The sequence below is a fragment of the Delphinapterus leucas genome, chromosome 7, assembly GCF_059928025.1.
Source record: "Delphinapterus leucas isolate spDelLeu-1000000601 "Yukka" chromosome 7, BTC_Dleu_Yukka2, whole genome shotgun sequence".
Lineage (NCBI taxonomy): Eukaryota > Metazoa > Chordata > Mammalia > Artiodactyla > Monodontidae > Delphinapterus > Delphinapterus leucas.
Genome location: NC_143135.1, coordinates 40,423,799 through 40,441,150, shown reverse-complemented (window position 1 = coordinate 40,441,150; position 17,352 = coordinate 40,423,799). Strand labels below are relative to the sequence as shown.

The 17,352-nt window shown below is 45.4% G+C and overlaps 1 protein-coding gene across 1 annotated transcript in view; it reads left to right on the top strand.

The window, feature by feature from the left end:
• The window catches only part of INSC (INSC spindle orientation adaptor protein), a 126,890-nt gene extending 111,646 nt beyond the window's left edge, over positions 1–15,244 (top strand). Inside the window, exons 10-13 of the mRNA XM_089915120.1 lie at positions 2,055–2,121; positions 6,261–6,416; positions 7,999–8,075; positions 14,503–15,244. Of these exons, the coding sequence (XP_089771246.1) occupies positions 2,055–2,121; positions 6,261–6,416; positions 7,999–8,075; positions 14,503–14,631 (429 nt within the window). The 3' untranslated portion in view covers positions 14,632–15,244. The remainder of the gene's footprint in view (positions 1–2,054; positions 2,122–6,260; positions 6,417–7,998; positions 8,076–14,502) is intronic.
• Positions 15,245–17,352: the final 2,108 nt, after the last annotated feature.

The following is a 17,352-nucleotide window of genomic DNA, read 5'->3' as shown; positions in this document are numbered from 1 at the left end:
ACCGCAGCTTGGTACAGGCTTGGCCTTGTGCCTCCTTCCTCATAAGACTGCACACTTTATGCCTCTTGGGAAACTTCTATTTTTTATTTTTTAAACAAAATACTATTGAATATTTGATGCTTTTTCTTTTTTAAAATAAATTTATTTATTTATTTTTGGCTGCATTGGGTCTTTGCTGCTGTGTGCAGGCTTTCTCTAGTTGTGTCGAGCAGGGGCTACTCTTCGTTGTGGTGCTCGGGCTTCTCAATGAGGTAGCCTCTCGTTGTGGAGCACGGGCTCTATAGGCGTGCAGGCTTCAATAGCTGTGGCACACGGGCTCAGTAGTTGTGGCGCACGGGCTTAGTTGCTCCGCGGCACGTGGGATCTTCCCGGATCAGGGCTCGAACCCGTGTCGCTTGCGTCGCCTGCGTTGGCAGGTGGACTCTTAACCAGTGGGCCACCAGGGAAATCCCTTGGGAAGCTTCTATTTTTTGACTGCATCTGCTACCTGTATTTTTCTTCTAACTCCTTTCACTCAGCCCACAAACACTCACAATCCTGAAAGGGTAGGAAAAAAGAGCTTCCAAGGACTAACCCTCCTTCAGTCCTATTACCTTTCTAAAATGCAAATAGGAGTTTGTCGCTCCCCTCATAAAATATATGGTGGTGCAGAGTGGCCTTCAGGATGAAGCTTTTGGTGTAAGTCCTGTCCCTCCCCTGGCCACCCACCCCATCATACTTGCCCACCCAGGCCCCTTACCAGGTCCGAGCTGGAAGGGCTGACACATATGGATGCCACAGCAGCCTAAGGAGGCGTATCCATTTCTAGCACGTGTTTAGTGGGGAACGGAGGAGATAGATATTCTATAAATGTGGCAAACTTTTCCCTTCCTATAGAGATTTGTTACATGCGTTTATTATCCAGAGTAATATGCTGGTGTTGAACCAATTAAAATCTAGATAGTACGCTTTGTTGGTCAACATCACATTACTGCTCATTATTCAGTTTCAGAACTAAGCTGCCTGAACTGTGTCAGGAGACTGTTAACTGGCACAGCCTCCAATTATACCATGTGACAGGCTTTGAAGAAACCTTTCAAGAGAGATAGGCCTGCACCAAGGAAAAAAATATTATTTTATTTTATTATTGATTTTAATTACCACTTGAGAGTGCTGTTCACTTCCATGGAAGTGGGTGGATTTTCATTTTGCTACATTTAATGTCAGGAGCAGTGTCATGGGTGGCATCTGAGTTAACAGGTGCCACGTTTCCAACATATTCCAGTGGTGTTTGGCACCCTCTACAGTTTGGGGTCTGTAGGAGGTCCCTTGCTGGCCCATCCTTAATCCAGTTTTGTGCTGTGAGTTCTCTGTGCAAACTTGACTGTGCCAGGGGGCGGGGCTCGGGTGGGCTGTTGGCTGCTCAGCCCATGAGGTTGTAACCAAGGGTCTGTGTTTACCTGGTGTCAGCATCCCTTTCCTACAGGCAGAGCCCTTCAGCCATGCCTGACAAGCAAGGCTTGCAGCCCACAGGCTTATAAAGTGTAGTTGAGCATGAACTCTCACCAGATTCCATACAATACCTGAAGCTTATGGTGTAATGCTGGCTTCAGTTTCCTAGTCATGATCTCTGTCTTAACCTTAGTCTCCATTCATTTCGGGTTGAAAGTAGGTGGGGTTCCGTATCAGGGCAAAAAGCTGGGATTGGAGAGAACCCAATCCAGGGCAGGGGTTAGTCAAAAATCTGCCAGTTCTGTATGCATTTCAGGGCCTGGGGCCAAGGGACCTGCAGAAAGATGATGAGGCTCCATCTTCGCTCAGGTGACCCTGTTCTCACCTGCAGTGTCCTGGGGCCCCTGGGGGCCATCCCAGAGCCACATGCTGAAGAATGGGCATCCGTCAGTGGGGAAACACACCTGAGTGACAGAAGCGCATGAGGATGGAAGAAAGTACCACGGAAGGATGGGCCAGGTGGACCATAAGGAATCACGGGCTAAGGGAAAGTTTTGTAGCTCCTGGCTCACCTGTCAGTACGGGTGTTCCCATTTTCTTAGCTTCTCAATCCTCTTTTCCAGATTGTGACCATCTTGGCAAACATGTCTGTCCTAGAGCAGTGTGCCTCTGACATCATTCAGGAGAACGGTATGTCTTTTCAGTGGTGTGCATGCCGTACAGGTTCTGTGGCTCTGTGGGACCCTGTGCCTTTGTGTTTGTGTGAAGGCCTATGCATTTGTGCATGTGGGTCTCCACACTTGCAGGAGCACATGAATGCGTGCTTATGTGGGCAAGTGGGCCAATATGTAAGTGTTTTCTTGCTTCCACGGGGCTTCAATCTAGTGGGAGGCAGACACGGAACAAAAGAAGAGAACATCAGATGCAGAAAGTAAAGCAGGGAAGAAGATAAGGTAAACCCAAGGTAGGAGGGTGGCAGTTGGCTATTTCAGTCAGGGTGGTGAAGGGAAGACAGATTTCACTATGATCCAGAAGTAAAAATCTATTCCTACAAAGGATGCATTCCAACTTTAAATCATTCTCATCATATTGGGTTTGGCCACAGTGGAAAGCCGAAGGGTGGGGGATCAGGTCAGGGCAGCTGCATCCCTTGATGCCTCACCTGAGAGCATCTTTTTCCTCTTGCTCCCCTCCTCCCACCTCATGCGGAGGGTGTCACCAAGGTTCGGGTGAGGTGCCCCGAAGCTGATCTAAGAGGTCCCGGCTGGAGGGCAGGTCAGCTGGCTGCCTTGCAGCTGGGAACAAAGTGGTGAGGGCTTCCTGTGACTGAGAAATAGGAGAGCAATTAGCAACCAGTTGGAAACCAAGAGATGCTAACGAGGAGTGTGCTGGGAGCCTGGGCAGCTGCCTCTGTGCCTGTTAAGCCGCTTCTCCCTGGTTGCCCCGCTGTTTTAACACATGTACACATTCCCCATCCCCCATTGCTCTATTACTAATGGAAAGGCATCATTTTGTGTTAATTTTATGTGATTGGGCTAATAATGAGAAACTTTGTTGAGCTGGCTGAGGCTGAGAGGCTGAAGGGGTGTCTTTTGTGGCCTGTTCCTTCAGCACCCAGAGCCTGTAGTTCAAGTGGTCAGTGGGAGTGGGTCTCCATAGGCCAGTGGATTTGGGATTGGAGTATCTGGCATCTGTGGAGGATTTTATGGTTTACAAAGTGCTATTGACGGGCTCATTCAGTAAAGTTATTGAGACCTACTAGGTTCTTGGCATTGTGCTGAACAGTGAGGACACAGAGGTAAGTTAAGTCCTTGCCTTTGTTCTAGAGTATCTCACGCAGTCTAGAAGGAGCCCCCACCTGGACAAAAGTGACGACAGGACAAAAGCGTGACATCTGCAGTAAAGTAATGCAGCAGAGGAAGGAGGGCATAGTGGTTGAGACTGTGAAGACTGGAAACGATTGCCTGGGCTTGAATCCTGGCTCTGTTATTTACTAGTTTTGTGACCTCCATTTTTCCATCTGCAACATGGGAACAATAGTAATATCTACCTCACAGGGATGATGTGGGGATTAATATAAAGCATGTTAGAAGAGTGTCAGGCACAGAATGAGCTCTGTGCTATGTGTATCTGCTCTTTCAGGAAACAGTGGCCGTCTCGTAGCGTTTAAATGAAGAGAGTTTGATGAAGAAACTATTTAGCAAAGTGGGTCAGGATTTGAGGGACCAGCAGTGGAGGTGATTCAGCCAGGGATCACTGGAAGACAGTAGGACTCCTTGGTCTGAACAGGGCAAGCCTCATTATGCTTTGAAAGGAAGTCCTCCCACCAGGATGCTTGAGACTCTGACATGCTTTGTCCTGAAGCCTGGTGCTTTTGTCTCTGTCCTGCCCTAAACTGTGTGTGAGTGTTGGTGGTGGGGAGCTGGATGAATGGGCCATACTGGAAGGTCAGAAACTCTGACCACTGGTCACCCTTACACTGGGAGGCAGGCCAGGGCAGTCCAAGACACTGGGAGGCAGGCCAGGGCAGTCCAAGCTCTTATTTGTCAATCCAGTGGCATCAGTATTGCCCTTTCAGCTAGTTTTGCTTCTCCCTCAGGGGCTGGGGCTGAGCTGGAGAGAATGTTGAGGAGGGAACATGGCCTTGGGACCTGGTCTCTGAGCTGTAACTGCCCACAACTCTCAGGCAACTTTTGTGGCACTGAGCCTGGCCAGAACTTAGGAAACACATTCTGGATTTTGTAGGCAGCCCCAATTTCATTGCATCTTATCTTTTTCTAGATAAGACTTATAAGGTATACATTTAAAGGAAACTTTGTTTTTTTTACATTTGTAAGGCTTCTAACACGAATACATTCACATTCATTCATTTGATATTCATTCCCAAATGTTTGAGCTAAGCACTATTCTGAATACTTTGGATATACCCATTCAGGAAGTGAACAAAAATCCTTGCCCCCATGGTGCTCACCTGGTCGTATATGAGAAACTATTTTTTGTCAGACTCTAGGTACGAAGCTGGGATTTGGAAAATGGCTTCTTTATGGGAACCTTGACCTGGAGGAACTAGTAAAATTTCTTAATCTTGTGGCACTTCCTGAAGTTGTCATTTTGGTGCCCCCTGTTTATGTCCCCATAGGCCATGCCATATATACTCAGGACATTAATAGCTATGACTTTGTCTTAGGGACATTGTGGGCATAAGAAGCCAGAAGACCGTGTTCCATTCAGTGGCCAGGGAGGGGGTTTGGAGAGAAGCTCCTTGCCCCAGGATCAGAGCTTGTGGTGGCAGAGCCAATAGGGGCTAAGAAAGGCAGGGCCTGCAGCATTCCCCGAGGCTGTAGGAGGGGGAAATGGGGCACTTACACAGCTCACCAGAGAGAGAAATGGCCCCTCCTCAGGACTGAATAACCTCAGGGTCCACAACTAAGTTACTCACTGCCCCCTGAACTGGGATCTAGGAGGCTTAGAAGTTGCATCTGGTTCAAGTAAGATTTGGAGAGGCACATGACTGAGGTACTGGCCTGGAAGTGACTCCTATGTGAACTTGAGAAGTCACTTCATCTCTCCACACCTCAGGTACTCGTCTGTGAAATGGGGGAGAGAGGCAGGGGCCGGGCTAGAAGAACCCTAAGGACCCTTCGGATTCTATGGTCTAAGTTACAGGTTGCAAACGTAGATGCCTGCAGGACCCACACAGGTGATATAAATGGATGGCGTGTGCTCAGCATGGACTGGATCAATCTCATTTCAAAGAGTAAAAGCTTATAATAAGCTTCAGCAAATTGCTGTTATGCAGAAATGTGGAGAAATCTGATGCCAGAAATCTGGAGTTTTATGGAAATCTCCCAATTTTTGCATATTAGCAAAAACTTCTTAAAAAATTAGACACTGTGTAAAGCAAGAGAAAAAGCAAAAATACACCTGTGGGCCATATTTGGTTGAATTTCTAAGCTGGCAGATGCCACTCTGTGCAGGAAGGAAGGTGTGGGCTGGGGCAGCTGAGGAGTACCTCCCACAGAAGATGGACTTTTACTACAACCTGCAGGAGGGGAATGATTTAGATGGAGAGTGAGAGGCAAAAGGACATCCCCTGCAGAAAGAATTAGACGGGCAAAGGCATGACGTGGGAGTGGATGTGGGTGTGGTTTTGTAGGCCAATCAGAGGACAGATCTGGCTTCAGGGAAGGGTGGAGAGGTTCTCAGCTGACCAAATTCAAGCCTAAATGTCTCGGTCCAACTACTCCACTCCCTTCCAGTACATGATACCCCTCTAAAACATTTGATTTAGTGATTATCCAGTCTAGGTTTGGGTCACCTCCCACCAGGGGGACCCATTACCTCTGGGCCTGTCTCAGATGCAACCAGCATCAGAGGTGAAGAGATGATGGAGGGTAACCAGATTATCTGAGTTCTGACACCAGCTCTACAGCTACTTACTGTGTGACCCTGGGCAAGATACTCCACCTCTCTCTGTGCCTCAAAGTGAATTATTATATAGTGCTTAGTTTATGAGGCTATTGGGAGGTTTTAGGGTTCGTGCATTTACTGTGTATTTAGCACAGCATCAGGGATGTAGTAAAAGCTCAGTTATAGCATTTAAAGGAAATTAAAAGGATATCCTCCAGATGTCCCTTCCAGGGGTGTAGTGACTTGGTATGTGGAATCAGAGACTCCCCCAGGGCAGAAGGAGAAGAAGAGGAGGCCTTGTCCAAGTTCCTCCTGTGGTTGAGAGCCCCGAGTCATCCCGACAGCCTTTGCTTGAGCCTGCAGCTAGAGGAAGTCTCCCTGCTTGGGCAGCTACCAACCGTTCATCGCTTTCCACCCAGGGGTCCAACTTATCATGGGCCTGCTGTCTGAGAAGCCAAGGTCTGGGACCCCCGCCGAGGTGGCGGCCTGCGAGCGAGTCCAGCAGAAGGCTGCAGTGACCCTGGCCCGTCTCAGCCGAGACCCAGATGTGGCACGGGAGGCCGTGCGGCTGAGTTGTAAGTGGTGCTGGCTGTGTCAGGGGCGGAGAGGGGCACCTCTCCGCTGGGGCTGGGAGCGGTCCTGATTTCATGGTGCTGGGAGCGGTCCTGATTTCATGGTGGCGGTGGTGACAGAGGACTCAGAGCAGGGCCGACTGTGCTGGGAGATGCTGGCATGGGGGCCCAGGGTGCAGGCCCAACTTAGCCTCCTTTCCCCTGGGGCTGAAGCAAGAGAGAGGAGGAGTCTAGAGAGGTTTAAGTTGGCCAGAAGAGTGACTCACTTGTAGGCTTCCTGTTAACAAGGACCCCATTCACTCATTCATTTTCTCATTCATTCATTTACTCAGTTATTTGCTTACTCATTTGTTTACTTATCCACACATTCATTCACTCATGAATTCATCCACTCATGAATTCATCCTTTTGTTCATTCATTCATTAACTCATTCATTACTTCATTTATCCACCATTAACTTTCATTAAATCACACATTCGTTCATTAACTCATTCATTACTTCATTTATCCACCATTAACTCTTTCATTAAATCACTCATTCGTTCATTAAGTCAGTCACTTATTTACCCAACAAATGTTTCCAGAGCACTCACTCTATGGTAGGCTCTGTTCTGAGTGCTGGGCATATAACACTGATTATAACCGCGTCCTAACCACAGCGGCCTATAGCCTAATGGAGGTGGCGGATATGGAAAGAAAAATTTACACTTGAGTATCACAGAGTGATGCTCAAAGGATGTCAGTGGCACAATTGGCACACAGAGGAAGTAGCCCACACTTATCCAGGTGGTTCAAATAATGTAACAAGAAGGTGACTCTTCAGCTGTGGCTCCGGTAGTTATTCGGCCGTGAGGGCTAGGAAAGGGCACCCAGGTAGAGGCAGGAGATGGCAGTGTTGCCGACCATCCGGGCACTTGGAGGACAGCAAGAGGTGGCCTTGGGGCAGCAGGAGTTCTGGCTCCAAAATGACTTTATGGAGGATAAATACATACATACAGAATCTGTCTGCATACCTTTCATTACTATCTTATAATGAGTTTTTTTTTCCATTGTTAGAGTTTGAAAAAGTCAATTTGCGTTGAAAAGCAAAGTCATTTATTTGACCTTCCTCCGTAAAGGCTTAGGAAATATTAGTGTACTCAAGTGTAGTCTTCTATAATCTTAGCCACAATATATTTTCTGACTCAAATGGGCAGCTGGGGGTGGAGAGGTACTAGGAAGTTCCTCTGATAAAAATGTAAATGTTAACTATAGCCGGGAAAATCAGAAGAACCTGCATGGGAAGTTCCTTCACAGGAAGACCTGCAGTCTTCTGTGGCTCATTCCTCCACACTGTGGGTGAACTCCATCCTGGCCAGTGTTCTGGCGCTCAGGGGTTTGGTTTTGATGCTCCAGCTCATCCTGGCCCTGACCAGGGTCCATTTACACCTGAGGGAGCAGAAAGTCTTCCCTGCCGATTGGCAGCCGCCTCCCTCCACAGGACCCCGTGCAGAGGACTGTGTGTGAGAGATGGGAGCACCTCTGGGTCAGGCCTGGCCAGGCCACCCCGACCTGGGTGTGAGGGTCTCTCCGTGTCTCACGCAGGTATGTCCCGCCTCATTGAACTCTGTCGCTCACCCTCCAAGAGGAACAGCAGTGATGCCGTGCTGGTGGCCTGCCTGGTGAGTTCCCAATCCTCCCCCAGCTTTCTTCCTGGGCTTTGGGGTTGCAGACCAGGGACCAGGGGAACAGGCTGTGCCATGCCAGGCTTGGGTAAGCCAGACAATTCGTTCTGGATTTCCATTTTTCTCTTTAAAAGAGTAATACTTGTTTCACTTAATTCATAAGATCGTGATGAAAATTATATGAGGTCATATACGTGAAAGGCAGAGGCCTGGGGAACCCCCATTACCACACATTTAGTACCTTTGAGGTCCTGGGGGATCTGACAGCAGGTCTAGACCAGAGGGGCCCAGCTGGCAGGATGCTGGGTGATGGTGGTGATGCTATGGTGCTTGCAGCATGTGGTAGCTAGGGTAAGATGTCTTCTGCCTGTTCCAAAGTGGACACTGTGAGAAAGCCTCCTTTCCTCCTCAGATAGAGCCGCTCTATTGGTTCTCTTCCAGCTTCGTAGCTCCCTCCTCCTTTGTGGAGTAGGACAGGACAGGACAGGACAGAGGATTATTCAGCCAGTCCCCAGGATCTTCACCCCCAACCAAGCTAGCACATCCTGGGAGGTCTCCACCCAACTTCTTGATGCTTGGGTCCACCATGAAAGTACCAGCAGCACCAGATGGGGAACACCCAACCTGTCTCTATATCCTCCCTGCTGGGCTGTATTAAATCCTAGAGCAGAGCAGCTGGAAGCATCCAGGAGCAGGGAAGCCCACTGTAAAAGCCCTTTAACTTCCAGAAGGGGGTGCCAGATCTTTGATTTGTCCTCTTTGTGCAGATCTTTGAATGTGCAGAAGGGATGGATCTAGAGGTCTTTCAAGCTGTTTCACAATAAAGCCCCTTCTCACCCCATCCTTTTTTTTTTTTTTTAAACTAAGCTCATCCCATTTCTGGGAGCTCCTGACAGGCATTGTATGGTGGTAGGAGCAGCAGGCATTACAGTCAGACACACCTGTCTTGGTTTTACCATTAATGAGCTGCGTGACATTGGGTAGGTCACTAAGCGCTGTAAATTTTATTCAGTAAATATTTGCTAAGTGATTCTATGAGCCATGCACTCTTCTGGGCTTTGGGGATACAGATGTGGGGGGAAAAAAAGACAAAAATTTCAGCCCTGTTGGGCCTTTTATTCTGGTACATGCAGAACAACCTTCACCCTTTTTGTGCCTTGGGTGATCTGGAGAAGCTTATGGACCCCTTCTCAGTATTAGGTTTTAAATGCATAAAGTAAAATATATAGAATTAAAAGGAAAACCATCATATTAAAATAATTATTAGACTATCAAAGCAGGTGATATGTTTATATATATATATATATATATATATATACTTTTAAATTAGCTCCTTAAATAAAAGCTAGCCTCAAGTCTTCACTAGCAATGAGCATAAATAATATTGAAGGTACCTCCAAAAACTGTAATTTACTGAACCAAACTTGGGTCTGCTTGCCCATGCACAGTAAAGCCAATCGACTGACACCGGCTTGTGGTGAAGGAAAGTGCAGTGGGTACTGCAGGTTGCCAAGTGAGGAGTCCAGGTAGATAGGGCTTCAAAGGCCCAAACTCTCTGAAGGCTTTCAGGGAAAGTTTTTTTAAAGACAGGGTGAGGGAGGGGGGTTGTGTGGTGTGTGATCAGCTCATGGACATCCTTCTGATTGGTTGGCGATGAGGTAAATCAGGAGTCAGCATCATCAACATTCTGGTTCCAACAGGTCTGGGGTCTATGCGGGCAGCATGCAGTTAACTTCTTCCACCTGGTGGAGGTTTCAGTATCTGTAAAAGAGCTCAAAGGACGTGGCTCCGAATATTATCTATATCCCCTGAGGAGGAACTAAAGCTCCTTGACTTTGTTTAAAGGCTAAACTCTTATTAGTTTGTCTTGCTTGACTGTTTTCCTTTCTTTCTGCATTTTCTCACTTCTCTGATTAAATGTACTCTTTGGCACTCGGGGAAGCCTAGGAGACTAAAGTTTTTATACAGACAAGAGACAGGTAGAGGATGTGGAGGGGGATGCTGTTCCAGGAAGGCCCCATAGGGTCCTGCTCAGTTACAAAAGTGTCTGTGATTTCTATTGGTGAACAAGTAACAGGCACCGCTGAGACATCTCGATCTGTTGCTACATTCGCACACAGCTGAAGGAAAGGCTGTTTCAGTGAGAGGCCAGTGAATGTAAAGGTGTAATTTTTTTCATGCAAGTTCATAGACCTTAATTTTGTCTGGTCTAGTGAGTAAAAGGAGACAGTTAATACCTGGCAAACACATAATCATTGGCCCCAACTACCTTATCTTCACAACTTGGGCAGCCAGCAACTGCCTGACCCTGAATAGACCTGAGAAAATGTTGAGAAACTATAAAGCTCCTTTCAGACACGTGGGCTCGCTATGATTCCTTTTCCATTTTTATCATTAGTTTGAAGGAGTGCACACAGAAGGGCTTGGCCTCTATTTTCAATCACTTGAAGGACTTTCTGGTGGTAAAGGGATCACATTTCTCCTTGTGGACAGGTTGTTGGATGCTGAATAGAGCCCCTTCCTTCTGAATCCATCCTTCATGTGGCTGCTGGCCTCATTTTCCTCATGACAGTTTACAATCATGACCTTTCCATGAGCACCCCTTCCCTGGTTCCCTGTTACCTATGGCCTACTGTCCACATACTTAGCCCTTCACAGCCTGGCTCTGACCCACCTCGGGTCTGAAGGCCTTCCACTGCCTCCAGGCCCTGTCCAGCTCGGGTCAGAATGCCCTGAACCACCCCGACACTGTGCTTTGGCCCTTGTCCCAAGCAGATGTCCTCTCTATAGCTCTGCCAGCACCGCCTTCAAGGCTCATATCAAAATCCTCCTCCTTGAGGCTTCCTGGGAGTTCTCTGCGGCTTGGACCTGCCTGCTCAGATTTTGTTTTCCCCAGAAGGAAGCATGTTGTGTTATCCTGTGTTTTAGGTGTTATAAGGGGAGGCTCTTGGAATTCAAACACAGGCCTGCCTGATGCTGAATGTCTTGACTTTTTGCCCTGACCATCTTGTTTCCAGCCATGCTTTCTCCCCTTATGGATTGTGGCCCTAGTCATGCTACCTTGGCTCATGGGAGGGGATCTGTATTTCTCCCCCTCTACCCTGGAACCTTCTCCTGGCTGGGTCCCTTTTCCAGCTCTTGTATCTCCATGGGACCTTGGGTTTGGTGACTGTTTCTTGCCTGGCTGAGGGACTGATGGACTTGTCTGCTCATCCCCCAGCCCCCAGTGTTGGTGGGTGTTCGTGATTTGTCTCCCAGAAGGGGCTCCATACTTGAGTGCAGCCCGCTGGCTGGCGAGATGGGGGCTGCTTGGAGCCTGGCCTGGGGGATGGAGCTGGAGGCTACCTCTCCTGCCCCTCCCCAAGCCTTCTTCCCAGTTTCAAAGACTCTATTCAGGTGAAGGGAGGACATTTCAGTTATCATCTCCCACATCTGGAAAAGTGGCAGCATGGATTGCCTCTTGCAAACAGAATTGATTTTTCCTTAATGAAGCGGCTGTCAGTGGGGTACGGGGCTTGTTTAATTATTGCGTGTTTTCAGACTGTCTGGGAATGAGATGCTGGGAAGGTTGTTAACCTTCTGAGGAAAGCAGAGGCCAAGTAAAAGGCTTCAGAAGGGTGAAGGATCCTTTAAGCTCCTGGATGCTGAGGAGGGGGTGCTCTGAGACCATTTGGGTTCATGATGAACCCTGCACACTTTCTGAGGACCCTGGGGAGAGGAGGGTATCTATTTGCCTTCGTGGTTTTTTGGGTCTGTTTCTAGTTCTCTCTCTCGTGTTTTGCTTTTGCTTTTCTCTCTGTCTAGAGGTTGCCTCCTCCCTTAGGGATGTTTCTCTCTCCTTCTTTCTCCTCCCCCATTCTTTTTATCCCTTTAGTCCTCTCCCCCATCTCTACTATCTCTTCACCTCCTCCTATCTCTCTCCTATTATCCTCCCACCCCCAGGGTGTGCTCTCTTTTTCTCTGATACCACCTCTTTCTCTCTTGATCTCCCTGTTATGCTTGGTCTCTTCTCTTTCACAAGTTCATCTCTCTCTTTTTTTAAAAATTAATTAATTTTTGGCTGCGTTGGGTCTTCATTGCTGTGCATGGGCTTTCTCTAGTTGCAGCAAGCGGGAGCTACTTTTCATTTTGGTAAATGGGCTTCTCAGAGCGGTGGCTTCTCTTGTTGCAGAGCATGGGCTCTAGGCACATGGGCTTCAATAGTTGTGGCTCACAGGCTCAGTAGTTGTGGCTTGCGGGCTCTAGAGCGCAGGCTCAGTAGTTGTGGCACATGGACTTAGTTGCTCCGTGGCATGTGGGATCTTCCCGGACCAGGGCTCGAACCCATGTCCCCTGCATTGGCAGGCAGATTCTTAACCACTGCACCACCAGGGAAGCCCTCTCTCTTTTTTTTTTTTTTTTTGCGGTACGCGGGCCTCTCACTGTTGTGGCCTCTCCCGTTGCAGAGCACAGGCTCCGGACGCACAGGCTCAGCGGCCATGGCTCACGGGTCCAGCCGCTCCGCGGCATGTGGGATCTTCCCGGACCGGGGCATGAACCTGTGTCCCCTGCATCGGCAGGCGGACTCTCAACCACTGCGCCACCAGGGAAGCCCCCCCTCTCTCTTTTAATAGTTCCTTCTTGTTCTGTTTTTCTGATGCTGTCTCTTTTTTTCTGTCTGTCTATTATTTTCTTCTTCTACATTTTCTCTTTTCATGGGTTTATTTTCTATCTATTTCTTTGTCTCTCTTTTTTTCTTCCCTCTCTTTTGCATTATTTTTATGCTTGATGATGTAAAATACATTGATGGTTTTATATTCTCATATCTGTGGAAGATCCCTGGTTCCATTTTTACTGTAACAACTCAAAGGCAGTAAGGTTATTTCTCCCAGTTGGAGCCCAGAGGAACCAGAAAGTGCAGTGGAGTTCAGCCTTTTAGCCCCTGGGGAAGTCATACTCCAGGAGAGGCAGGACACACTAGTTAGAGACAGTCTCCTGGATTCTCCTTCCTGCCACCAGCGTCTAAGACCCTGTTCATGTGAACAGAGATGCATATCCCTTCTCCTTGAACCAGCTTGGACATGGCAGTGTCTGTTAGTCCAACAGTCAACTTAAGCCATCCTCTCTTTTCACCAACTTGGCGATTTCTCAGCAATAGATTACTTCTCATGTCTAGGTAATGAGCTATATGTTTGCCTTGTACTCATTATAACCTAGTGTCCTGGGCTTGCAGCATCCTGTCTCTGTGTGTGTAGGTATGAAGGCCCTGGAGTTGGGCTGCTGTGTGATCTTGGGAAGGCCACTTTTGCTCTCTGAGCCTGTCTCCTTATTTCTAAATTGGATATCATGATACTTACCTTGCTGTATCCTGTGGGGATTAAATGAGATACTATGTAGACACTCAGTAAGAGTGGGCATTCCTCCTTCTTTGCTTCTTCTGCCACTCAAGATGGTCCCCTCTCTCTTTGTTTCCCAAGGGAAGGGCATCCTTAAGCTCCCACCTTGTTCCTTGTTCTGTTCAGGCTTGAGAAAGATGGAAGGAATTAATATTCATTGGGCACTTAGTATGCATGGCCTCAGCTAACTGGCAAAGAGGTCTAGGTAGGTACACAGCTCACGTTTATAGTTTCAGGTTACTCTAGCAGTAGAACTCAACATTTGTTCGGGTTTTTTTTCAGCATACCTTTGTAGATACAGAGAAAAATAAAACGGTCTCTATCCTTAAGGAGCTTAGAGTCTGGTGTGGGAATAAACACCTAAAAAATAGTTGGGGAGGGGTTTCACATCATGGGAAAGATCTGAGCAAGGGCACATGGATGTAAAGCAAGATGGTGTACTCAGGGAAGAGTGCAACACTCAGTGTGTGGGGACCTGGGCAGTAGTTTCATTCTGCCTGCACTTCTCTTTCCTGTTCATCCCCATCTTGGTGGCAGAAATTCCATTTCCTTCAACTTTATGACCCTCCTTCCCATCCCAAAATGCTTTGCTCAGAACCTTGCTGAACTTATAGATAAATGAATAGCCCTTGCTGTTCTAAGATTCCTATAGAGACCTGGAAGTGAGAATATAATTCCACTGATGCTTCTGGTAGTTCCAGTCTCTAAGATAAATCTTGAACTTAAATATGTCACTAAATTGACCAAATCCCTAAAATGACAGGTCTTCAAAACAATCAGTTTCCTAAGATGACTGAAAAACCAAGATGGCAAGACTAATTAAGATCATGAAAACTTTCAGATGACATCTGCTTTAGTGATCAAGGTACCATTGAAATCAGGTGACTATGTAATAAAGTTGCTATGGTGACCAAGTGACATAAAAGACCATATCACTAAGGTGTCAAGGTGATGATCAGCTCAAATTGGCTGGTAAATGAGCCACTTACTGAAATGCATCTCTCAGGGAAGTTGAAGGCCCAGTCTGATCTCTTCTGTTTTCTCCTCAGGCTGCTCTGCGTAGATTGGCCGGGATCTGTCCTGAAGGCCTCCAGGACTCTGACTTCCAGCAGCTGGTCCAGCCCCGGCTTGTGGACTCTTTCTTACTCTGCAGCAACATGGAGGAGAGTTTTGTGTAGCAAGTATGGGAGACAAAAGGCATTCGGCCTCATTCTCAAGCCCCCTCTGAGTACATACCTGTTAACGCACCTGACCACACACCAGCCCCCTCACCTCTTTATTTATACTTAATTTATTTTTTATGTGAAATTAACAGAGGGCTAAACATTATAGCAACATCATCAGGCAGTTTGTGGTCTTTGGGAGTCTTTTTTGTTTTTATTTTTTGACTTCTGTGACTTTTCAGTTGCAGATGTTGAAATGCATAATGGCTAATATGACAGATTGTCATGGGTGATTTCACGTCCTTTTGCTTTCTCTACTCTCACTATATAACCTTGCTTCATTTTTTTTTAAAACAAAATCTGATAACAAGAGTATCTTAGCTGTCCAGCAGTTTTTCTTTTTTTTAAAGTTGGAATTGCTCTTTCTAAAATATTTTAAATGCATTTCATAGTTGGACAGAATATACTGGAAGTTCTAGTTTTATTCTTTAATAAATGAAATCACATGAAATGTGTCTTGAATTTTCTGATTAAATTATGTCTTAGGCTAACTTCTTGCTTCCCAAGTTTTCATGCCACAAAAACTTTCTCAACTGTTAAAACTGCATAGAAAGTATATTGTTTTCATAGCTGCATAAATGGGTTAATTTCTGAGTGATTTAGTGAGAACTCAAAAGGTTTCCAAAGTCCCAGGAACTCAGTTTCCCTTGGCTTGCTCTTCTTTAACCTCATGGTAAACAGTATCCTCAGATGAGGTTTTACTGAAAAATACCTCTTCAAAAGTATACTTGAAACTAGTGGTGTGCTGGAGTTGGCTTATACCAGCTCACAAGGGACAGTTGTAAGGAATTCCTCCCAACTCCACATTCAGTGAGCTCACTTGGTACCTTGTAACTGGAAATACTGAGAGTATTTATACCACATAAATTGGAAGATGCTACAAATCAGAGGCTTGGTGTTTTGTTTTTTTCCCCACAGAGCTGGTTTACCAATATCGTTGTTTGAAAGTATTACAAAAATCTATGACTATTTCTGAAAGATTTATTACTATTGTGATATGATTTTATGCAATTCAAGAAAGTTTTGAAATCCATTACATAAGAGGCTAAAAGAATTACATGATCATATCAATATATGCAGAAAAAGCACTTGATAAAATACAATATCCTTTCATGATTTAAAAAAAACTTTCAATAAACTAGGAATAAAGGGAAATTTTCTCAACTTGATCAAGATTATCTACAAAAAACCTACAGCTAACATCATCTATGAAGCTAAGAAACTCAAAGATTTCACAAAAGATCAGGTACAAGGTAAGGATATTGTCTCTCATCACTCCTTTTCAACATCATACTGGACATTCTAGCTAATGCAATAAGATAAGGAAAAAAAACAAGTAGGTATGGTGATGGGTCAGCATACTTGAAAAACAGGATAACCACAAATCAAAAACATATAATAGACTCACAAGAAAAGAAAAAGAAGAAAACACAAAGCATAATACAAAAGAAAACCATCAACCACAAAAGAAAACCAAAAAGAAAAAAAAAGGAACAAAGAAGAAATACAAAATCAACTGGAAAACAAGGTTTAAAGTGGCAATAAATATATACAATAGCTGTCTGAAATCTCAATGGACTAAATGCGCCAATCAAAAGGCAGAGTGGTAGATTTGATTAAAAAAAAAAACATAAACCAAGAGCCTACGATATACTGCCTATAAGAGACCCATTTGAGGGCAAAGGACACATACGGATCAAAAGTGAGGGGATGGAAAACACTTCATGCAAACAGAAATGACAAGAAAGTGGGGGTAGAAACATTCAGATAAAATAGATTTTAAAACAAAGAACCTAAAGAAAGATAAAGAAGGACAGTATATAATGATAAAAGGATCAATACAAGAAGAGGATATTACACTTGCTAACATATATACACCCAATATAGGAGCACTTAAATACATAAAAGAAATATTAACAGACATAAAAGGAGAAATTGATGGGAATACAATAATAGTAGGAGACTTTAACAGACCACTCATATCAATGGAACGATTTTAGAGATAGAAAATAAATAAGTCAACAGAGATCCTAAGTGATATAATAGCACAGTAAGACTTAACTGATATGTTCAGGACATAGTACCCAGAAAACCAGAATACACATTCCTTTCAAGTACACGTGGAACATGCTCTAGGACCACAAACTAGGGCACAGAACAGACCTCAACAAATTTAAGCCTATAGAAATTATTTCAAGCATCTTTTCTGACCACAAAGGCATGAACCTAGAAATCAACCACAGGAAAAGAAACAGGAAAAAAGGATTACATGGAGCCTAAACCACATCCTACTAAAAAACCAATGGGTCAATGATGAAATCAAAGAGGAAATTTAAAAATACTTTGAGACAAATGACAATTAAAACGCAACCATACAAAATCTATGGGATTCAGCAAAAGCAGCTCTTAAGGGGAGTTCATAGTGATACAGGCCTTCCTCAAAAATCAAGGAAAAATCTCAAATAAACTACCTAGCCTATCACCTAAAATAAGTATAAAAGAAGAACAAACAAAACTTAAAAGTCAGCAGAAGGGAGGAAATAATAAAGATCAGAGAGGAAATAAAGATTAAAAATAGAAAAAAATCAATAAAACCAAGAGCTGGTTCTTTGAAAAGGCAAACAAAATGGACAAACCTCTGGCCAGTCTCACTAAGAAGAAAAGAGAGAAAACGCA